Raw genomic sequence first — 25,044 nt, 5'->3', positions numbered from 1 at the left:
ACCTAGGAAATTGCATGCATACAGATTAAATGCATCTGCAGATTTCTACCTTAGAAACCCGAACCTCCATCCTTAAGTACTTCTCATTCTTCATTTGTTCTTTAGGGAACCTTCTAGTGCCGCTGCTGGGTATCCAGCTGTATGCAAGGCAAATCCCAGGAGCATTTCTCTTTCTCCTGGGATCTAAAAGGGGGTTCTGGTGGTTGTTGAAGTACTCAACGCTCACAGCTTGACTGAAACCTAAGGGAGCTGTGCTTGAACCATGTGTGTATTTTCTGTGTCAAGTGCTTTGCAAAAGTTCATATTACAAAAGCTACAAAGTTCTGTGTGTCTCAACACTCAAAATTAGTAAAGCGAGGCACAGAGACACTAAGGTAAAACAATTTTCTAGCTGTAAAATGGGTACAGTGTATGCTCAGAAACGTATATAAATCTTCTTCATGCTTATAAAGCTCTCAAATTCTACAGCGATCATCTCTGTGGAAGAGTTGATAGAAAAAGTAAAAGTGGTGTCCTAAGGGTTCATTTTGAATGTTGTTTTGAATGGGGGTAAACAGTGAGACTCCAAAGGCAGGCTGTAGTGTGCTAGGTACTGTCTGAAAGTTAGCTGTCAATGAAAGGAGCTTGCACTTGGTCAGACAGTATGTACTATTCATACAAATGTAAGGAAATCTGTTAAAAGAGAGATTTGGGGCCGCAAATGAGTGGTGGTCAATCAGGTTTGAATTTTCTAACTCTATTTATTTGGTTTCTAACTGACTAGATGATACCAAACCAGCTGTTTATCAAGTGATATGTATACAGCTTATCACTGCTGATGCTGTCTGTCCCTTCAGCTTACTTTTAAACAAAGCGTGATAAAACTGCACTGGGGATGAAATTGATTTTATTTCTAATTGAGTTTTATTCCAGCTCTGCCAAGGCATTAGGCTTCATCAGAACAAACATTCTGATAAAGTTGCAGCTTACAAGGTTTGTCAGAACTGTTTCAATATCAGAGTGCAAAGGAATTGCACTATAGAAGGAATACGACAGGTAAAACATCTTTCCCCTGTTCTTAGCATTGAAGTGTGTATTTATTTTCTGCTGTCAGATAAGCAGACTGATAACCTCTTCTTCTTCATTTCTCTCTTACTATGTATAAAAACAATCCATGCTAGTTGTTGAGGGGGACAAGACTCAATGCTCCTATAAATAAGAGCATGCTTAACTTGAAGTATCTATCATGGTGTTGGCTGATAAAGTTTTTTGATTTGTACACATGCTATTTTTTCATTCTTTCCACATCCTTTTTTTTTTTTTTTTAGTAGAACTCATCGTTGGAAGCAGAAGTTGTATGTGGTAGATTCTAGTCATAGCTGTGTTCAGTGGGAATTTTATGCAAGTATATACATGAGTACATAGTCCTTTGCACTTGTGGAACAATCCTGTATGTTTACGTTTCAGGACAGTTTTGTTTTGCTAAAGGTAACTTGTTTGAGGACTACAGCAAACAATTTGGATTATGTGGTAAAAATTAGTGTTACTTAATGAAAGCTTCTGGCTTGTGGGTCTGTGATGTGGATCCGTACTCTACAAAACGTTGCCAGTCTACAAGGGCTGCGCTCTACTTCATAGTAACAATGCCAGTGCAGTTTTTAAAAAGTGAAATTACATTTCCTTTAAGTATACATTGTTTTTCCTTATAAATATAATTTAGAATAACAACTCTTAATTTGAAATACAATTCTGTTTTATTCTATTTTTGAGGACAAGCGCTTTGAAACTGTTTGACCACAGTGCTGTGTTTTTTCCCCTCTTGCTGTTATGATACCTGTCTACAGATCCGTGAATGATACTTCCTGTTATACTGTCTTATACACTGTTTTATATCTGGTTTGAAGGTCTTTCAAGTAAATGCATGTATCTGGGGTTTATGAATTTGAAATGCATCTTTCTGTGTCTTCATATTTTAAATGAATTTTTCAATGTGTTTTGTTTCCAGGGAGAGTGCGGAAGGAGGAAGAGTGATTGTAGAAGTTGATGACAAAGTAGCAACAGTAAGAAATATAAAGGTATGCTTTCTGTTTTCTTCTGTCTCTCAGTGTAATGATTCTGATGTGATGCTTTTCTGTGGTTGGCTGTTGGATCACTTTAAAAGAAATACTAAGGGAGACATTTAAACTGGCACAGCTCTTGATTTGCATTGAAAGTTGTTTTTACTTTCTTTTGTTTGTAGACAGGGAATGTAGCATCTAACTGTTATCTGTATTTTGTTTTTATTAAAGCTTCTGTGCTCTGGCTGCATGCCGTTATTCAAAGCTGTTAATAAATTGTTTGGGATTTTGCACTTATCTTACTGTAACTAACATCTGGGTGATTTCTTTCCACGTTTCTCTCCTCCTCTCATATTTACACTAAGAGTGTAACTGACTTGCATGAAATAGAGCAAAATGTTCTGCTATGCTTCATGCCTTGGTAAAAGACCAAGAGCTATAAGAATCAATTTAATGTAGCTGTCTTCCACTGAGAGCATTGGAGTTTACACGCATGGGAATCAACCCTATGTTTTAGACTCCTGTACTTAAAGATACTACTACTTATACTTAAAGCTGCCATGCTCCTTCACTGAATTAATGGGAACCAAGCTATTTTGTGTTGTTAAACTTCTGTCTGCTTGAAAGGCAAATAGATGAAATTACTGAGGTGACAGTGGAAATTCTAAAAGATGGATGCATTTTGCATTTCTTTATATCTGCAAGCAACCCAGTTATTCTAGAAGGCTGACTCGAGAAATACATAAGGTTTTGATAGAAACTTGGGCAAAAATAGAACAAATGGTTTTGGACTCTACTTTTTTTCCATGGGGATTTTGTGGTATTCACAGTGGGTGATCGTGTTTTTTAAAGACAGAAGAAGGAAAAGCATTAGTGATATACAAGGTCTTATGGATGTGAAGTGTTGCTGATCTATATACTTCATTTGTTTATTGGTACTGGTGTTGAGGCACTGGTGCTTTGAGAGTTTGCTACTTCACCGTCAGAATTATGGCACTTAGGCTGACTGAGTTCCTGTTAGTAGGACAACACTTTCTCTGAAAACAGAGCTAAAAGTAGTGCGTAATCATTTCTTCCCTACTGGTCAGGTGTGAAAGATTGCTTTTTGCAAGTCCGTATTTGCAGAGTCTGAGACACACTACTTCATGAAAGACCTTTCCCTAATTCCTTGTACGTGCGATAAAGCTCTCCAAGAGACACTTGCTCTCCAGCTGTAAGCTGTCCCTTATTTTCTTTGGGAAGGCCTAGGTTGCCATGGCAATGCTGCAGGCCTCAGCTGGGAGGGCCCCTGCAGGCAGGTGGAGGCCTCAGTCCTGCAGCTGGGTAATTGGGCCCAGCTGGGCCCTGTGAGACCTAGTGGGTTATAATTTTATTTTTTAAAGAGGAGCTGTGGGCTGCCTTGGGGTGCTAGGAAGATAAAGCAGGCTCCGCAGGCCAGGTAGGGTTGTTTGGAGATGCAAGAGCCAGATCGTGAACATTTCTCTCATGATGTTTCATAGTTGGTGAGTTTCATAAAGGGAGTGAGTTTGTTTTCTGTGTAAACTTAATTTAGACAGCCCTTAATAAAGCCAAGTTAGTTTACCCTAGTGCATAAACTAATATTTATATACTAATATTGATGTTGTATTTGGGGTACATGGTGGTTTTAGTTCAAAACAAAAGAAAACCCTGCAAGTCAGTAAAGATCCCAGGGTTCACAAGGTACAGGCAGGTCTGCTTCTGTAAGGCAGGAGGGTATTTTCCTGAGGTGAAGGGGTATTTTTTTTGTCTTGGGCTGTTTTGGTTTGGTTTTGTTTGCTTTTTTTTACATGCTGCCATATGAAGGCAGTGCTGCAAGCTATCTTTGTATATTTCTACAGAAAATCTAAGGAAATAAAAGGTAACTGCATAAAAAGACCTCTGAATCACAACATGGTGGAAACATCGCTGTAGATGATCAATAGGTTCATAAATTTGTTAGGTCTGGCTAAAGGAAATTTTGGGTGTACTTGTATCAATGTAACAACTTCAGAATCAAGTGGTGTTTGAAATAAAATGCCACTTGATGAAATTCCTTTAATTCGAAGATAACTTTAAATTACTTCTCTTATATTTTGCTTTTTCTTGGTTTAATAAAAAAAAAACACGTGCAAAATTGTCAGAGGGGCCTGTAGATTAATTTTCAATATTTCAGTCACTATTTCTGACTGCTCTGCTTGGAAAGGCTTCACTCTCATTACCGTTAGCCACTGCAGCGTGCAGTTACACCAAAAGATGTATTAGCTTGCCGACACAACAAAGCAAAGGGGTAATAGGAATAGGCCTGTGTTTTTAAATACAGAGTGAAAAAGTTTTTTTTCTTTTCACTTTGTGCCTTACTTCTGCGATGCAGTTCTCTTGTCATTTTTCAGTTTCACTGAGAAATATGGAAAGAGTTGTGGAGCCTTCCTGCTAATATAGGCTGAAGAACCTTATCTGTAGTAAATGATCCCTTTAGCAGATCTTTCATGGGCATTCCTGCCTCAGTCAGTGAATCAAACGAAAATGAATGAAGAGGATTAACTGTTTTGCTGTTCCTTTTCCACAACACAGATCCTAGATAAATTTCCTATTACTTTTTAAAATGCTACTTTTTGGTCAACTTCAAAGTGAAGTCTGTCTTTTTTCCTTCTGTTGTCAGGCTGACAGTAGGCTTGATGGCACTTGGGACTCAAGAGAAAAGACTGTGGCCTTCAGTTTTGATTACTGCTATTGGTCAGTTGATCCTGAAGACCCAAAATATGCATCTCAGGAAATGGTAAGTGATGCTGTTCTTCATGTGTCTTCCCACCCTGTTCTGTCCTTTTCACATTTAAAGTAAGTGATTGAGAGGTTAGATGAAATTTCATTTTCTTACCTGCCCCCATCTTTTTCTTATATTGGTTACAATACCCTTGTTTGTCAACTAATGTAAGCTTTCATTAGGTCTGTCAGTTTTGGTAGTGATCATTAGTTGCGATGATCTGAGGACTCAAGCTTAGCAAGGAGAATTTTGCAGGGGGCCTGAAAGGAATCTTCTCAAAGAAGGAAGTTCTAAAATTAAACCAAAAGTTTCAAAGTTGATTCTACCAAAAGGATCAACAGTGATCACATCTTTAAAAAAAAAAACAGTACTAAATTTTATTTACAGTTTATTTTGAGCACTTTTTCTTGCTAAATTATGAGAAGTCTCTTAACTAATTAGGACTCCTTGTAGTTTCAAGTTCCAATCTCTGATTAAGAAGAAGGTTGAAGAACTCAGTATTAAAATATGATAAGATTTTCTTTATTTAAAAATAATTATTAAATCTACTTTAAATAAATAACATGCATTGCAAAGCTATCCAAAGATATCTCTGAGTGCATATAATTATGTATGTCAGTATTAAAATAGGCTTTTACTGCACTTTTTTTGTCTTCAAAGTCATATCTTATTTCACTTTATTGTCTGGGCAGTTGTTCCCAACATTCTAACCTGTGTAACTGTGTTGTTTTTCGTAGAAAAACAAGCTTTTCACAGAAAGTATCACTTAAGACTGAACTAGTCCTGTGAAATTCTTTTTTTTTTTTTTTTTTGGTGGCGTTGAGCACAGGATTGTTTTACTTCTAGGAGTCCATCTTTGAATAACTATCAAATTTGGCAATTATCAGAATGTGTCAGATTCTTGATTGTGCGAGAATTTCTGCTTGGCACAGCAACATCGAAGAGATTTTGGGAATTCAGGAAGTGTTTAAAAAAAAAAGCGAACTCTTCTCTCTAAAGAAGTACAGAGCATTGGATAAACTTCCACTGTAGGGATTGCAAATAATGTCTTTGTGGTCAACTGTTTTTTTGTGTGTGTTTTATGTTGTTTTTTTTCTTGATGTTGGTTGATTTTTCTCCCCAACCGCTTTATGTTTTCTGACTTGCTTATTTGGGTGTTGTGGTCTTCATAAGCTTCTTTCATACAACTAGAAGTATGTTTTTTAGAACTGTTGAGAATACAGTTGGCTTTCTAGCTGACAAGGTTTAGCAAATGAAATGTTGATAAATGCAGTCTGCTGAGTCAGCTTTGTCTCTACTCAGTATGAAAAGCAATTGGAGCTGCCAAATGGAAAATATAAATATTGGCTAGAAAGTGTAATAGTTGTTGTAAAATATATGTGCAACTGAAAAAGAACGTCAAATACAATATAAACAGCACAACTTCCTTGCTGGGTCTGAGTAGGTATTTCAAATACTTTGGGAGTCTTGCATTAACATAAAATATAGTTTTATCCAATAAAAATGCTAAAAGGGAAATGTGAATTCACTGGCCATAGAAGATTAAGTAAATAGGCCATAGTTTCCTTACTCATAGCATAGCTGCTGAATGTGCCTTCTGGCAAAAGGACATCTGTTCTGCTGCATGTAATCGAGTTGCTGAGCCTTGGATAGACCTGTTTCATGGGTTAAGAAATGTTTAAAGAGGGACTGGCACTTTGAGTGAGACCTGGAGTCATGAGTGAATTCCTTGGGCTTTTTACCTCTCTTGGTGATTGTAAAACCAGTAAAGCATTACTATAATCTCATTTAGAAGAGGGCTGCTGGCATACTGCAATTTTACTGTGCTTGTCTGCTTTTATCTGCCCCATACACTGTATGAATGAAGTTTATTGTACTAATTCCACATTTTGAACTCAACACTGAAGTACTGATGAAAGTTTCTAAGCCTCCTTACAGCAATGATGCTATTGGCAGCCACGGGAGGTTCAGTAACGTTTTCCTCCAGTAAAAGCTTTCTTTCATGAGCTGACCTTGGATTACTTTTTCCTTGAAGATGTCATGCCAACTGTTATCATACATGGTAGGTGTATTGTTTGAGGAGGCAAGGCAGATTGAAGTATCTGCCTTCAGGTTCACTTTTGTGGAATGCTGTCTTTCAGTAAACTGCCCTTTTTCTTTGTCCTCTGGACTGACGTATAAAAATGAAGTCGCGGCAGCTCTTTTTGTTTTATTGTCACAATCCATAACAACTGTAGTGGGAGGGCTGCAAATTGTAGTGCTTAAGTGAAAATAAGATTTTAAAGATACGGATCTGTTTCTCTGAATTTGTCTTAGAGTTTAATGTGGATGTTAACATTGTTTAGGTTCTGGTCCCTTGAATTCTAGAGATGACTACACACGCTGCATTTTATTCCCTATATATTTTGATTGTGTACTTCGCAGACACTTGTGACAGAGTTAAGTACTTAAGTAGACGTGGAAGTACTTTCAAAAGTTTAGATGTGAAGTTCAATTTTATTGTTCAGTTTGGTTTTTTTACCAAGTGCTTTCTCTGCCACCTACCTGTATTCCACTTCTATTTGCCAAAATGTGAATGTTGCACGCCTTGTTTGTTTCTCCTAATATGTTCATATTAATATTTCTTCTATCCCTATTTTTATTTTAAAAGGGGGGAGGGGAAGAGATATTTTTCACTTTAGACTGGGGAGAACAGACCTTGTAATACAGTAAGATGAAGAGGAACTGAACCAAATAATTAATGCCTATGTAACAGACTATATGCGTCTTCTTTTTTTTTTTTTAGTAGCAGTATAACTGGAAGTCCTTTTCTCTTCAACAAGCTGGAGCCGTCTCAAAAAGTAGAAGTTAATTTTAAGTGTTGCTGCCTGCGTGTTTCTTTTGGGCTGAATTGAAAAACTAATTCTCACTTCAGAGAGATACAAGTTTTCCTGATTGGCATTACATAAAGATCGTTAACCTTTTCATATCTCTGAAAAGAGGACAGTTGGCTAATTTAAAAACAAAACTGATTTTTGACTAGTGAAAGAAAAGCCTATCACTGCTGGTGTCTGGGAAGTAGGCTTTTTAGCAGAAATAATCTATTGGATAGTGGTTGGTTTCAGAAGATGACTTCAGGATAGTCTTTGCAAATCGGTTATTCTCTCATTCAAAATGTTTGTGAGGAACTAGATATAAGTCAGTTTTGTTATCCCAATTTCTCTCCTAACTATGGTGAAATATGAATCTATAGTGTTTCTAATGATGACTCAGTAATTTATAAGCTTAATTTAAATGTATAATAGCAGTGGTCTGCATTCTTAGTCTTCCTTTAGAAGATACATGAATTCATTACAAAAGTTAAGATTTGTGAAATAGCTGAGCTGTGCAAGCAGTATGTTCACTTTCCAAGTTAACTGAATGCTACAGTTTGCAAAGGGCCCTCTGTTTTTTATATGGCCAGCTGGAGGTCCTCGGGCCTGTCGCTTGCTTTCTCACTGGGCAGGTGAATACTTCCCCATTGATGTAGAGCTGAAGTTTTCGTCTCCTTTCACAGTGCAATTCTTTACAAAGGGGAGTCTACCTTCTCTTTTTAAAGACAAGTTTATTCTAAGTGGGTCTGTTGGTACATAAACAAAATAGAGGAACAAAAATATCCTCAGGGAAGAGTCGCTGGCTAAATCAACCAGTCACTAAAGTAAGAAGGAAAGGAAGCAGATATGCTAAATCCTTCAATGTACATAGGGGTGAGCAAGGCACTAGGGCTACATGGCAGTGAAAAACTGCGTGTCAAAAGATTGTGTGTGAGCAGAGAAAGTACAGGTAACAAATAAGCATAAATAGAGGACAGGAGTGGAACATTTGATGGGCTAATAAGAAACAAAAGATAACTCTGAAAGACCATAAGCATCTAAGAGCAAAAGCTTATGCATGGTTTTTCTGATCTTACCTCTGCAACTTCTGTTACTTGCGTTTTCCATGGTTATAAACAGTGGAATGGTTATTCCAAACCTATCAGTCACTGTCAAATACAAATCACTGTGAAGATTTTTTTGTTTTGAGGAGGGGAGTAAAAGAGGCTCAAGCAACTGCAATATTTCTGTCCATGTTCCTTTTCCTGTTACTTTTCTGTTCCTTTTTCTCTTTGCCCTAACGCTGCAGAACTAGTTTGGTTTCACAATGGGAGAATGCTGAATGCCTGCACCTAAACTTTACCATTTGTAGTACAGTTTCACCATGTCTCCCTGCTTCCTTGTACTAACCGTTTTTTGGAAGGTGAACTTGATACTGTACAAAACACGCCTGAGTAAAGGGGGACACTTCAGTAAGAGTAACTCCTGCTTTGTCCTCCCTCCTACTTCCTCCACAAATGTCTTCAGGAAGCTGTGTGTAGCTTATGATTGTTTTTCAAAGACAATGTTGGAAATTCATTACTCTGGCAATTGTGTAATTAGGGGATTACCCTTAGTAGAGATTGATGACATGCTTCCATTTTGCAATAAAAATGGCTGCAAACTTGTAAGGCAGTAATGTTGTTTGATAATGATACTGTAATGGTATTTGTTTAGGGTTATAATTTCTAGCCTAATAAGCAGATTCAAAGATGCTGATTCATTCTGATAGATGAGTATCATAATTAATTTGTAGGTGCTTTGAAACTTTTATGGTTGTCCCACAAACAAACATCTAAATGTAAATTTATATAAATTGTAGCAGTGCTCTTATCTGGCATAGAACAGGCTGTTTCAGTCTCTCGAATTTCCTTTGTAATACCAAAAAATAGCTCTTAATAAACCTTTCCTCAAGTCTGGTTTAGCTCCACCAAGCAAAGGAACTTGTTTAAAACCTCTGCAAAACTTAAATGCTCATTTAAACCTCATGGACAAAAAAGTGAAACAGAATCTTGAGAATGTTCTACACAACTATAGAAGCCCATGCAAGTATTAAGTATTCTTCTAGCTGCTTATTAAAACTTTAGTCCTCAGCTTCCCTCCAGCCATCCTACCCATCCGGTTATTGTGTATCCACAGTAACTGTGGTGGGCAGACTGACCCACAGGATGTAAGAGCAGGTATTTACACACAGCAGTTGCCATAGATAACTGGTGTGTAGTAATCTGTTCCTTTTGATAAGAGGAATACATCCCATGACTAATGGTCTATGAATGGTAGTGATGGTGAAACCCAGAAAGGTTTCAACAACAATTTCACTAGCATCCAGGTCTCTGAAACAACTTTTGAAGATATTAAGCTTAGGTTTTGTACCTTTTGTGCACTGGTTAAATGAAGATTGTTTATGAGGGAGATCATAATTTAGACCTTAGACTCTTTACCTCAGGCTTCCTGAAGGAAGAAACACATGATACGCACATCAGTCAGGGTATTTCACGCTTCTGGGCCTGAACAGGTGAGGATTTTGTTTTGACTTGATGTAGCATAGTAGGATTATGCAGGTATGAATACTCCTTCAGTGTCTTTCTGAGTATTATCATTTTCAGTAATTCTGTGACTCATGCTGGAATCATAAAAACACTCAACCAAAAATTTCATGGCCAAACAAGAAGATGGAAAGCAATGTGAGAGCTCAGAGGTTGTTGTAAACAACTGAGTGCTGGTACAGTCTTAGATATTTTTCCCTGAAAGATTATATTGATGAGAGATATCTGCCTATCTACACAACCAAATCTTGTTTTCATTACTTAATATTGATTTCCCTATGTATGGAGGTTGCACTGTGATACGTTGCATGTAGAAAAGTGTGATCTTACAGAATTTACAGTGAGAAAGCAGTAGGGGTATGCAAACAGGTCCTACTACAAATATCAGAAATTGCTCCTTATTAGCACTGGCTTACTAATATAACTGAATTACTAATGTAATTGTGAACTGAAAGAAAGACTGATTCTTTTTTTGTGTGTGTACACTGTGCAGTTGAACCACTGAGGGTTTTACCAGATTGTTTAAAAGCAAAATAACGTGTTAAATTCATGACGGTTTATCTCTAAACTCTATGTAACAAGTCATACAGAATCTCTCTGTATGTCCAGTGCAAATGTATATTATGCTAGGGAGAACTCCCTTCCTTTCAAACACACCATTTTGCTTGATTGTATAATTATTTCTGTCATTGTTTATAATTTTTCATTAGGAACATTTATTTTTTCTGTGTTTTGAGCCCCAAAATGGGGGTTGCTGAAGGAGGCTCCCGTGGCTGAACACAGATGACCTGTGAAAGCAGCTTTTTCCATTTCTAATTTGTTTTTAAAGTATCATAATTGCTTTTCATCACATTTGACTTCCTATTGTATTTGCTTTGGTGCTGTGTGCTTTTTTTTTTTTTAATAGTAGCTCTAGCTAAGAAAAATAGTTGGGGAAAGGAGCAGAGGGGCAGATGATTTTCTTATCCCCCTGTCAGAGTGTAACTGAAAAGCAAACAGAAGGTGAAACTGATATGCTTGTTTTAATAAGCAAGATCTTCAGTGTGGTATTAAATTTAATGTTTGGATTTTGCCTGTTAGTTGAAAGAGTATAGGAGGTTGTACAACTACTGTTTGGAACTGAAACATTGCAACATAATTTACAACCACTCATGAGACAAAGTCACTGTATTTACTTCTTGTTTTGTGGTGTATGTGGTTGTTTTTTTATCTTTGTTTTGCTTTTTTTGTTTTAATACAATCAAAGCGCACTTCTGAAGAACTTTAATTGAGGAGCCTTTCCTTTCTTTCATGGAAGTTTGTGACACTTTTATGCCTCCACGCGTTCCCTGTGACATTGAAGTTGTTAATTGTCTTGTCAAGTCGAGACAAATTGAAAATCCTTTACTTGGCGTATGCACTTTATTATAATTTTTAGGATTAAGTGCTAACTTAAATTTCTTAAAATCCTCAATTCTTTCTCTTTCTTCGTCTTCCCCTCAAATACTGTTCTTCCTTGTAATAGAAGGAAGGAGGAGAGGAGGTGGCAGCAGAGGCTGTGGGTGTAAGTGGCATTTTCTCATGAAATATTTCAAAGGCAGCATTCCATCACAACATTTTTTTCTCCAACCCGGAGTGAGACAGAAGAGAAAAGGAGATCATGCTACAAGAAAAAGGCTTTTTGTGTAATAACTGCATCAGTATATAAAGGATTGTGAGGAAGGAAGGGAAACCACCATGAGCACATATTATGTGTCTTTTGCTAGCAACACAGCTGCTGTGTTCAGTTCACAACCAGATAAAGTCAGTCTTTCTGGCTATACCGAGATTACTTTGCTGTGCAGAAAACTTGTATGGGAGTTATAGTGAATAACTCTAAATGTCAAAGCAGGCTTTATTGGAGGACATAAAAAATCAATTGTATTTTCAATTTGCCACGAGTAACATTAATTTTTTGCCTCCCAAATATATAACCCATTTGGTTGTAAATAAATAAGGCATTGAATTAATTGAAAGAAAGAATTATGTAGTTATATGTATTCATATACAACTCTAATGCAGGTCCATTTCAAATATGAAGCCCAAATACATAAAGAAAGATTAAGCAGTGTATTGGTAAAAAATTGAGGAAAAAAAAAAAGCCTGCTTCAAAGAGCAAAATAAGACATTTTCTGAACGTAGCCATGCTTTGTATCTGCTGGTACTCGTGCACTCAGTTTCACTGTTAGGCACCAAATGTTGCTCCCTACATATACAGAGCACTTTCTTTACAATAGGCAGGCAGCATAATTCACTAGATAGCATTAAAAGGATCTCTAACTGCATTCAGCAACTTAGAAGATAAAGAGAATAGCAAATTCTTTGGATTTCCAGTTGCCATGCATCTTACAGTAAGCCCACATGTTCTTCACCTACAATTCTTCTGTAACCGTGCATGTCTTGCAAGTGAAAGCAAGAACTTGGCACTGGTGACCTTCAGACTTCCTGAATTCACTTGCCAGCATGTAACTATTTGGAATGATGTCTTTAAAAAAAAAAAAAAAACTTCTACTTTTTTTATTTATAAATATATTTTAAATTTGTTATATAGATAAGCTGTATACGGCTGCTGATTGTTCTTTCTTACTTGGAGAGGAACATTCACAATTTAAATTCCCCTGTGTAAGTACACTACATTTCATCTTCCTTGTTTACGAGAGAACAGGATCATTGCCTCTCTTAATCTAAAATGAAGACCATTCCGTGTTCTCATCTCTCTGTGAACAAAATCTCTTGTTCATCTTCAAGTGTTTCCATAGCACAATTGCACACACAATTGAAGGTCACAACTGTGACACTTCTGAAGATTGATCCAAGACTAGCTTTTAATGTACAGTGTTTTTTTCCAATCTTTTAATAATGTTGTATGAATAATTTCACAAGTAGTTTGGTATTTTGGGAACTGAAATTACTGAAAAATTAGCCTGAGCTTCAACAAAGTATCCGAGATCTCGTTGGTCTGCAAGTTCTGTAAGCACTGGATTGAAGGATATGCTACTGATAGACTTATAGTAGGAGACTGAGACAGGTTTGGTGGGGTTTTTTCATTTTTTTTTTCTTTAGCAGGCGGCTGGCTTATGAAAGATTTTATTGGGTAGCATTAAGCTAGCATTGAATAGTGAGATGCATTTATTGCAGGAGCTGTGATCAAGATCAACACAGCCATTTTGTTTATTTCTGAAAACGTGCCATGTTTCTGACATGCTGCAGCAATGAGATAGGACTTGGATACATAAATAGCTAAAGACTGAAATACCTAAATGATGTGCGTGTGCCATGTATGACTGTTTATTAAATGTTGGGTATGAATATCAACTGTTCCATTATAAATAATTAAAAAAAGACTTTTTTTATTTGTGCTTTATCTATTTATCTATGCTAGTAGCGAACTTTTATACTTTTCTGTTAATTGAGATACTCCTCGGAGAGAAGTGTGTGTGGCCTTGAAGACAAACTGAATGAATCATCCTTTTGGCTGGATCTGAGCACCTGCATGTTGACTCTCAAATATGTTTTGATTTTAAACAACAGAAAGTCTGCCCTTGAGAGCTCAGTTGTGAAAAGCAAAATTAACATTTCTGTTCACTTGTGCTTTTTCTGCGAAGTAAGATTCTGTTGGCAGCACTCCTAAATTGCATAAGAAAGAGTGAAGATGAATAAAATGAATTCAGTGTAGAAACATTTACTGTAGCCTTAGAACAGTAAAATCTGAATTCTGAATGTTAGTTTAGGTTCCCTTCTCCCCAGATTTACATGCTGTTATGGATAAGTTCTCACTGTCTAACATCACAACTTCAGTGTTTTGAAGTCAGGACGTTCTCAGCCGAAGCACAGATCATAACGTTCTGTATCTTGGGCTGGCAAATATATTTTGAAGTATGTCTTATCAGACAATATCAGTGTCAAGGGAAGTAGTTGCAGAATAATAAGTTTTAGAATGGAATATCTGAATCAATCCGTACTTGGTAAGTCATATTTCCAAAGCGCTGAATGGCAATGAAAATTTTCCTGGATTTCTTTTTTGTGCCTGTGAGGATTGTCTTGATTTGAAATTACAGCTATTAAGTTTAATATATGGTTCACCTTCTGCTTTGATGTTATTCCAAGTGTCTTCCATCCTGGATTTTCAGACATAACTCTCCTGCTTACACATATGTTTTTGAGAGTATATTCCTGGGTTGCATCATCAATACTGTGTGCCTTACAATGCTGTTGGTGGATTTTCTTATGGAGAGAAGAGTCCGTCTCTAAAAAGTATGTGTCTCATCCTATGTGACAGACCTACATAGTAAAACATCAGGTCTGAAAAATGACGAAATGACTCTCAGGAACTGTGAGGATCCAGTTGAGAATTGATTAATTTGTCCTACCTCATTTTCTTTACATGTAAGTATTTTTGGTTTTATGACGATTTCATAGGCAGAGGCCAATGTATTGATGTCAGAGGGTAAGGAAAGCCTTCTCGAGTTAGTGTCAGAAGTAGAGGGAGAAAATTTTAGGGGCATACTTACTCAATTTAAAGTAGGCATACTTTCAGGGAAGATGTATTTGTATTTCAAGTGTAGAATCAGCCTCTGTAGGATTATGTTTTGTTGAGAATGACTAAAAAGAAGAGCTGAAATAACTGGCGCAAGACTGCTTTGTTTTGATAGCTTATTTTTTCCAAGACTGTTTTACAAGTTTTGCCCAGATGTTAACTTTAGCAGAAGTTTCCTTAATGTGCTTAAATCAGACTTGAGCAGAGCAGCATCCAAGAAAGAAGCATGCTCTTTGAAGAACAGAATGAAAGGAGACATGTCTTATCTTGTGTTAGCTTATGTTTACTGTGTTCTGCTGTGGTAGCAGCAAATGGATTTCAGTAACTGCTGATAGAGTTAACAATAGATACGCTACTTTTGGCTAGAACCAAAATGTTGAAAGTGTCATGGGTAATACTTCGTTAACCTCACTGGGGAAGAGTGAGGTCTTCTAACGGACTTGAACTTGCCTCGCATATGCTTTGAACTTGTGCACCCTCCTCTCCAGGGACACACAGCATCTCCAGGACCTTCTTGTACATAGGCAGTGTTATTGCCAGGGGTGACAGCAGGTAACTGGGGTTACCCTGCACCATGCATGTCCTGTGTGATGGCCTCATGCAGTCCAAAGTGACGCTGTTCTGAGGCCCTTTTTCTTGCCTGTCTGTCTTACTCTGATGTTCTTAGATGCATTCCTCTTTCTTAACGAGTGAAAGTAATGGCCAGACAAGTTCATGAGCGACTAATAATTTTTCTTTATTGCTAAATTTTATAACTTCTTTCCTAATGGAACACAAGTTCCACTTTAAAGTGCATGAGTTTCTGAATTCACTGGCCTTTTCAATAGCTAAACACAAAGTAGGACCTAATTGCTTTTATCTTTGTGTGTGTGAGTTTCTCCTTTTGGTTCTGAAACTCATTTTAAAACTAAGCTACTTTCATAGCTGCTTTGAAATAGAGATGGATAGATAAAGGTAGAAGCGTGTTAAGCATCCAGAGGAATAACTGATATGAATTTCATTTTGTTCAGCGAGATTTTTTTCTCATATTGCAGAACTCCTGTGCTTAAGTGCTCCCTGTGCTTACGTAGCTTTTGATATTTTTAACTTAAACTCCAATTCAGCAGAAACTTGAAAGAACTGTCAGTGCTTTAAAGATATTTCTAGTCTGAAAACACAGATTTCAGGGGGTTGTAGAAATTTGCTTCCAGCTCCTCACATTGTTTTCCTTTACATAAATTCTGTATGCTTGACTTTGCTTGGTACAGCACAAGGCTTCCATTGTCTTACATCCTATTGCATGTAATTTGCATAAATTTATTGCTCATTACAGTATATGGAATGTAATCTTTTTCTATTCCATCTATTGGCAATGTAAGTGGCTTTCCGCAATTAAATGGCATTGGCACATTGGGCTGAAATAGAGAGCAAAGGAGATCAGGAGGTCATCGTTTACTCCTCATTTTCTTAACTTGGAGTTGATGGTTTTTTCCTCATAGCAAATTGAGGCTGCATCTATATAAGTAAACTGAGCGGTGTTACGTAATGCCAGGGAATGTTCCCTGAGCACTGCAGCTTGGTCACCTTTACTGCTGAGTTGTTAGAGTAGTTCCTGCTCCCGTTTGGGCTGGGATAGCCAGTACCTTCCCTAACAGCTTCCATGTGCAGCTCAGGAACTGGCAGGGCCTGCGACCGTTCCTGAGAGGCAGTTTGTGGCCTTTATGTTGGGACCATAACTGACTGCTTGTCTGTGGGGTAGAAGAGAGCCAGCAGCATGTAAGCAGCTGTGATGTGAAGCTCTGATGGGAGGTGAAGAATTCTGCTCCCAGCAGAGGGATTAAGTGTGCAGAGTTAAATATGGGACCGGGAATTTATACATTGTGTAGTGTCTTTGTTTAATGCTTTACCAAAAACCTTTTTTTAATGTGCTGTCCACAAGATGTCTAGCAGGATGTGCGCTGTGATGTTGTCCTGGTGCTGTGGTACACTTGAGGAAAGATACTGAAGCCCCTCTCACCATTAGACTCTGCAGAAATCCCTTTGCTGAGTCTGTAGGCCACCCTTTGAGAGTCCCTGCAGCTTTTGTTTCAAAAAAAGGATTTGACAGTAGAGCTGGTTCTATATAGCATGCTGCTGAAGCTGTTTCTTTCACCTTCCACAGTGTGCTATAATTTTGTACATTTATTTACTGATTCGGGCACCTGGCACATGGTAGATCCAAATCACATCCCGGGACATGTTCTTCATCGTATCTATGTGATGTCTTTCTCTTTCTGAGAAAGAAATTATCTTCTGTGTACTTTTTAAAAATGTGGAAAATGAGCCAGGGAGAGAAATTATTTGATAAAGGAAACATGGAAGAAACGCTGATATGTATAGAATAATATGAAAAAAATATATGCTTTTAAAAAAAACCTTTTCTAGTCAGCCTTTGACTTTTTAAAAACAGTCAAAGGATTAATAATAATGAAGTGTTTAGAGTGCAATGCTCTGAGTTATACAGAGCACTGTACTGCTTTCCCCTGTTTGTGCAGCCTTGATCAAAGCTGGCAGCCACTGTTTAAAGCAAGAGCATTTGCTTGAGATGTTTCTTGAGGAGAGCAGACTATACAGGTGTTGGATGTAAGAAGCACTATGCATCTGCTGTAAGTCATACACACTGGAAAGAGAGAAGCTTGAGATGAATTTACTTGGAAAGAGATTGTCATCTTAGCTAGAACAGTTATCTGAAAATCGCCCATAAGCTTTAGCTCACAGTTAATATATTTGATAATTTTCTAAAACAGAAATTCAGTTATTAGGAAATGTTATTTCTGGTTAGATGAATGCTGCAACTCTTCTCTACCTGAAAGAGAAACAGCTTAAGTAGAAATACAGGCACTTAGATTGTTTTTATTCCAGTACACCCTCGGGTTGTCTGAACCTGTCTTTTTCTGTATCAGTTCATCATACTCAGGCAGTTAACTTTTTTTTTTTAAATATAAGGAATATTTATTTAGAACATAACTGATTTAGCATATGCTCAGTAGAATAAATTTATCTGGGAGCAGAAATTATGTAATTAGCAAACTACAAGTGACAAAATATATACCTCATTGTAAAAGGTATTGTACCAACATGTTGGAAACCAAATACAGAAGGGTGTATAGTTACTTAAACCTCATGTAAATATATGAATGTTTTGCTGTTCAGTCCTTTTGCCCATTGTTCAGTCATGCTATTGCCCAATTCTTTGCCCACTTCATACCTGTTTCAATGTGCTGCTTTGCAAGAGGTTTTAATTTGTAAAGAAATAAAATTTAATGTATCCCTAATTTAGGAGAACTTTAAAAGCTGATGAAATTTCTGTCTTCTGTCTCATTTAAAAAAAAAAAAAGCTTAATGTAGGTCATTAGTCGTGGATGAAATTATGCTGTTTTCCTTAGACAATCAAATGTGCTCCTCTGAATAGTTCTGGGGCACTTTTTTCCTTCCTTCCTTCCTTCCTGGAAAATATCATGTCTTACAGGGAAGCTCAAGTATTATCTTCACAGGAAATGGCTTGTAATAATATTATGAAGAAAGGTTTTTTGACGTTTTGCCAAAGGGTCTTTGTTTATCTTGGTAATACCAAAGATGTAGTTTATTACTGAGCTTGCAGTGACACAGAAATATGTGACTTTGATTGGGACTTAAGACTTCTCTGGTTGTGTTGTGTGTTTGTTCTCTAATCTTTAGCAGACTTGCATGGTTCTTTATTTGAAAATGTATGTGGTGGTATGGCTTTATGAAAGTGTTCAAATGATTGATTTCATAGGTATTTTACCAGCTACTTTTAAAGGTGTTTTACAGGTGCTGCAAAGCAGCTTCCTTTTTGCTTTCTGTCTATTTAACAATGCGTAGTACGAAGCATTGGCAGTTTTCATGGTACGTCATGCCCGGTTTTGAGGTTAGTGTAATGTGAAGTGAGTGGGGAAGAGAAGGACTGCATGAAGTAGTAGTAATGTGCAGCTTAAGCAACATCTGTCTCTGGAGGAACAAATATGGAAGAAACTAACAGTCCTTGCAGCCTTGTTAATGTAATATTTCTAATTAGGTGAGATACGATTGTTCATTGCACCTTTTGGCTGTTCATATACTGCTCCTCAGTATTTGTAAGCTGGAAATGAACAGGGGCAGCTGACCTGGCAGAAGAGTGGAACTGACAATTTACCCAGCCCCTAGTCCTGGCAAACTTTGTTGTTAATGTATTGCTAAGAATAAAATGCCAAGAGCTTTCTGCCTGAACTCATGTGTGACCTTAAATTACCTCCTGTTGTTTGGATTGTCTTGGAAACTACTAAAACCATACTAATTTAGCAAGTATGTTGTACGGCTTCAAAACACTTCCTGAAAATAGTTGTGGCAAGTATTGTAATCAGATCACTTTTTTCAATGTGATTTAAAAAAAAAAAGTTAGTGCTGCAATAATCTCTGAAGAGCTAAACCAAATTAAGAAATTGCATGAGGATTTGTCTGCTGGTTCTGAATTGTCTCAGTAGACATCTAAGTGATTTCTGAGTTCATACAGGTACGTATGCTTTTCCATCACATTCTTCTTTTTGTAGAAGTCAGTTGTACATTTAGTCTTCTGAGTGTTCAGGTAGTTTCGGAACATGATATTAAATGTCTCATTGCTGTAAATGGCTTAACTCAGTGGAAGCATCAATATTTCATGTCTCAGTACCTGTGAGAACAGTGGTAGTAGATTCTTCCATCATGAGCAATGTTTCATGAAGATAGTTGGGCCTTCTCTGAAGTCTGGGCTGAAATCTACATGTGTGTGAGCAAGGATGATGGGTTTTCTGTTCCTCAACCTGTTGTTTTGGCAATATGCCCTGCACGTGTTCTAAAAACTAGCCAAGATTGCCTAACAGAAAGCATGTAGTTTTGTCTGCCATCTCATATATTGGAAATCCTTTATTTTCAGGAAACAACTAACAGGAAAAAAAATCCCTCTAATGATTAAAACAGATTTATTCCCAAGTCTAATGCCTAAAACTAGGAATTAAGTAATTTACAACTTTTTTTTTCCTTTTGTAAAAAGCAAAAGTTAAAAGTGACTGCTGTGTGTTAGAAATAACTATCTTCATAACCTTCTCATCCCTCCCATTTTGAAGCCATAATTTATTTTAAATGTAGAAACTTCTGGCTAAAATGGCAACATTTCTGCTTCATATAATCACATCATAAAAAGCAAATACTGCTACATCTTGTTTTATATCCCAAATTAAAAACACAATACATGTCTAGATGTGAAGTGTATTGTAGAATCAGATTAAAAATTGGTTCTTTAATTCATCTGTAAAAGGTTGAGAGAGAATTTATTTTTCACTCAGTGAATTTGATGAGACAACCAGTGTACTAGACTAAAACGCCATGGTAAGCTACTATTCTTTGCTTAATTGCTGCTGATGGCATGCAAAATATAGATTCTCTAATCCTAACCTTGACAAATGGAAGTGCCTTTGCTTGTGAATTTAAAGGAAAGCACAATTATTGCAAGAAATCTCAAGCCTGTTTTTTATATATTTGTTGGTAATAATACAGTTGAATATAAGTGGAGAATTTTGTAATAGTTGCTCTTCATTAGATTTTTTCGTGTTCTGAACTTGAATAGTGGAAAATGATTTTAAAATGAAACTGCATTCAAGTAATTTTTTAGAGCTTCACTTTTTGTGCTTTTTCAAGTCTTCATGGAAAACTTTGAGTCAATTTTCAATGTAACTTGAAAATCGATACTTCTGGGTTTTCATTTTTTTCAAGATTTTGCTTTTTATTAGTTTATAGTATTTATGTAGACAAAATTCAAGACACTTTATTGAAACAGTGACTATATTACCTTCCCCAACAGTCATAACTGTAATACTCAAAAACTGACATTTGAGGTGCAGTTGAGGCCAAGCACAGGTGAGCTCCATGAACACTTGCAAGGATCACCCAGACTTAGCAATTCTTCTAGCGATGTTATGATGCTATATGAGAGCGGAGAAATGAGCTTATTTCTAAGAAGGTGTATTCTAGTTGTAAGAATTGTTCTCCAGTGCAGTAATTTTAAGAGCTGATGATCTAATAGCAAAACCATTAACTTGAATTAGCTGATACATGAAAAGAGAATGCCCATTTCCAGCTGAAAGGAGAAAAAGCAGAATAGTTATTTTGATAAAATTCTGCTGTTCGAGTATTACAGAAGATTCTTAGCTCTTACTGAATTACTGAAAAATTTGGGTCACTGCTTTTATTTCCCTTTCCTTGTAATAAAATCAAGGAACAACCTTTTTTTTCCATCACCATCCTCTGTTTTCTTACAAAATTAATGGGCAGTTATTTTCAGAGACAGATGAGAATCAATACATGTCCCTGCTGCCTTAAACAATAAAACTTACTAATTTTTTGTTGTTGTTCTTTTCTTTCACATGAAATCAGACATCCGCTAATGACCTGGAAGCCTAGCCAAGAGCTAGCAGTGGTGGGAGAATAAGCAGGATATTTATAACTTCATTATTATCTGTTATTTATTCCTGACTCTTTCCATTGCAAAACAGAGAGGTTTTTCTTTTAATATAGAGTTGTAACAGCTTTCTCAGAACTTATTTTGTTCATTTTAAGATGATATCAGTAAAAGTGCTCTTTTTTTCCTAATGGTATCACAACACTAAGTGTTGTGATTAAAAATCCCGTGATTTTTCTGCTTTTAAGACAGTAAAGGACATGAAGTCACTGCTGGGCCAGCAAACAAGGATATCTAAAGCATTTCCTGCTCTCGGTGGAGTAAAACAGTGTGAGTGTGGGGAGCTCATGCTGCTTCTTCCCCCCGTGACATGAGTTTTTGCTAGACCTTTTTTTTTTAAAAAAAAAAAAAAAAAAGCTGAAGTTTGTAGTTTCCCCTGTGATTTCATTCTCACATTTTCTGCCTGAGTTCACTCAGGAAACATCTTCCTTCACTGTGCGCTGGTGAAGATGCACAGAGCAGAGGTGAAATCTGCCATCAACTCGGCAAAAAGTGCTTGTGGGGATAGAACAGCACTCAAACCTCCAAATCCCACGTTGCTGGCACAGTATGACAAAAGCAGTTTCTCGCCAAGCTGCTTATAGACATAGGGTTGCAAGTTGTGTGTAGCTATTTATTTGTTATTTTCTCCTTCCTCCTCTAAAAATTACAGAAGGTTTAAGGAGAACCTTAAGGATTTATGAGAACTTGTATGTGCCTAAGTAACTGTACCTTTAGAGACCATATTAAATAAGTGGAACAGGGCTCTTGGAAAAACAGAGCACCTGTAGGAATTCTGTTTTGAAGAGCCTCTGTATAGAAAGAAGGTTCAAGTCTGAAGCTAGACCTCTGCCAAGTGATCTGCAGATTTAGGTCAGGAAAAGGATGGGTTATCCTAGGGGACTGTTTCTTTTCTGCAATTTCCCTTAAATAGTGATGCTCTGTGCCCTTATATAGCGATAACCATTAGCTGTGGCAGAAAAAATGGCAGATGTTTATGGTGAGTCTTCCTAGCAAGTGTTTGCTGCTCTCCTGGACAGAATTACCAAGCCTAACATCTGCCTTGCATTTCAGTAAACTAGATCAAAGGGGTTTCACTTGGTTGCTAATGGATAGGATGCTCCTATGCTCATGCAGTAGGCAGAAGAAATAGCAGAATAAAACCGAGGTGTTAACACAAGAGATAATGTATAAATCTTAAAGTATCCATTAGTAAAGCCTAAAATTATGTAAGTTGTTTTCTGTGTGGTAAGGTTTATCACAACTGTATCCGGACTGAGTCAGATAATGGTACAGTATCACAGGCTGTGTTTTTTGGATTGCATCGCTGTTGCATTCAGATTGTGGCTGCTGTTTTATGATTCCAGTGATAACGTAAGAATCCGTGCTGGGCAGGAAAAGAGGGATCTGAGATGAGTGTGTGGTTTTGTAAAGGGAGATGAAAATTCCAGGTGGTACTTTTGTGGTGGGTATCTGATCTTTCAGGTTGATGTTTAAAATAAAACACCGGCAACTTTTGAAGAGGAGGATGGAGTTGTGCCTGTGGTGTTGAAGCACTCTGGCAGTTCTAAAAATTTAAAATTTTTGTCAGAACATTTATAAATTAGATTGATGTAGTAAGCATAGTTTTTATTTTTTTCTCAAAATGAGAGAGGTTTTTGATGAACAGGTAAGGTCTATTTTCATGATGGTGTAATTCAATGACAAAAAAGGAAATAGTTTCTCGTTTTCCCACCCTCCATCCAGAGGAACAATATATATTTATTACGGTGTCTATGACTTTTTCTAGCATTTTACAGTTACATGTAAATATATTTACTGAGCCTGAACTTCCATGCTGTTAAATATAGTGTGTGTGTGTAAGTACTTTACCATGTAAACAATAAACTGCTTTTGCACTGGAAAAAGTTACAGCTGATAAGATGGACAAAGAAATCATTGTTGTATTCCACAGGGGGAATTAAAGCACAAAGGGATTTAAGGACAGGCAGGAAGCCTGTTGGCAGAGCCAAGACCTGAGCGCTCTCAAGTTCTCGTGCAAATGCCCCTGCCACAGGCCAAACTGCTTGAGTTGGAGGGAAGCCTGCTCTTTCACTCCGCTATTTCCTGTTCGACTGGGAAAAGAGACTGAAAAGGCTGGACACAGGGAAGGAAAAGTAATCCTGGCTGTGAAGCTGTGGCCTCTTAACAAGAGGGAAGAAATTTTCCCAAACGAACTGACAAATGCCTTTTTTTTTCTCCTCTCTTTGATTTGAATGGGATAATGTCGCTGAAGTAATCCTAATGTCACAGTAGAGGTTTCTGTGCAGTTGATCAGCATACTGCACTTCCCTTTGCTTGCGTTTCCTGTGTGCAGAAAGCCCATCAGCTGACATTTATTCAATATTCTTTAAGAGAAAACACGTGCAGAAGAAGCCTTGCATTATTGGAGCAAAACCCTAGATTTATTTTCAGATATTTCTTCCTTGAATCCTCCTTCTGCGTTTTATTATTGAAATTAATCTTTGGAATTTTGTGGAGATTTTGGAACAGAGGCGCTCATTATTTTTGCAGGAAACGTTCAGTTAGGAATTTTATTTCATGATTTTTTTCAGCTTAAATGCAGGTCTTGGGTGCTGCATATCAGATGTAGCAGCAATTTAATAAAACAGAATTGGTACAGACAACGGCACAGACAATAACAGTTGTAGGTGGGCCAGTTTCTGTAAGGAAAACATGCCAAATATGAGGCACTGCATATCTGCAGTTCATGGTGAAGGTGGTAGCAAATAGATACTACAGAACTGAGTGTCCTATGTTTTATTATTCAGAAACTTGCTTAAAAACTGTCCTGACCTACTTGTTGAAAGCAATTTTATGTGTAAATAACAGTACTCTTTTTAATAAGTCCATTTTGTACCTGCATCTGCTTCAATTGTTTTAATGAAGTCCTGAAGTTTTCTGTCTACTGGGGAGGCATCTTTGCTTGTGTGCATGGCAAGTCTTAAATGGAAATGGAGCAGATGAGTTTTTTCAGTATTTATAAAGTCAATTGTTCTATAGTGAAAAGCAGCTGTTGGCCATAATGGTCCTATTTAAGTTCAGTCTCTTCCTCTTTCATTAAATCAGTGGTATTTTTAAAGGCTATTTTTAAATTGTGCTGTGCAAGAAGATGATTTTCTTCTGGTTTTGGCACTGGTTATGAACCAATGGGAATTTAATGTTAGTATTCTAAGTTTAGGCTAATGTTTTATAGTACGAGCAGTTTTCTTTTAGTGAGTTGTTTGTTGATATTGATGTTCGTGGACTCTGACCTTAATAAGTAGTGATTTTATTTATTCAAAACCTTTTTTTCTTTTTAAATTACCAAAAGTTTTTATTCTTGTCTCTTTTTCCTTGACCACACTCCCCTGGAGTTTCTGAAGTTTCCAAGATTAGTTTAGATTCCTGATGATGATATTAAATATTGACCATTTTGGACACTTGCAGATCAGGAAGTACTTACTGTACCAGTAAGACATGATGAACCATTTTATGAGCTTTTTATTCCTAAAAGGTGTAGCTTGTTCCTCCCTCCACCTCTGCTCCGGTCAGAGTTGGTCCTGGCCTGTTCATTGTAGTCTAAGCCAAATGCAAACACTGCTTACCAGAAGTTATTTAAGGTTAAAAACAAACAAAAGTAATTTATCAGTGATGTTTCCTTAAATTTGCAAGCGTAGCATTGCATGCTGTCCCTGGAGGTTTACTGGATTTTTTTTCCATGTCACTTGGAGACTTGGCATGTATTTCACTTTCCCAAATTATTCAACC

The 25,044-nt window shown here is 37.1% G+C and overlaps 1 protein-coding gene across 13 annotated transcripts in view; it reads left to right on the top strand.

The window, feature by feature from the left end:
• STARD9 (StAR related lipid transfer domain containing 9) overlaps nucleotides 1–25,044 on the top strand; it is a 106,839-nt gene that overhangs the window by 12,765 nt on the left and 69,030 nt on the right. For 12 of the 13 annotated variants that reach the window (XM_083837519.1, XM_083837525.1, XM_083837521.1 and 9 more), the window contains 2 exons: nucleotides 1,985–2,054; nucleotides 4,696–4,812. In XM_083837519.1, the coding sequence (XP_083693645.1) occupies nucleotides 1,985–2,054; nucleotides 4,696–4,812 (187 nt within the window). Of the gene's footprint in view, nucleotides 1–1,984; nucleotides 2,055–2,152; nucleotides 3,539–4,695; nucleotides 4,813–25,044 lie in introns of those variants that run through there. The other variant, XM_083837526.1, reaches the window with a different exon arrangement.

Source organism: Anser anser, assembly GCF_964211835.1.
Source record: "Anser anser genome assembly, chromosome: 5".
Classification (NCBI taxonomy): domain Eukaryota; kingdom Metazoa; phylum Chordata; class Aves; order Anseriformes; family Anatidae; genus Anser; species Anser anser.
The sequence above is the reverse complement of the archived record's forward strand: the minus strand, read 5'-3'. Positions and strand labels throughout refer to the sequence as shown.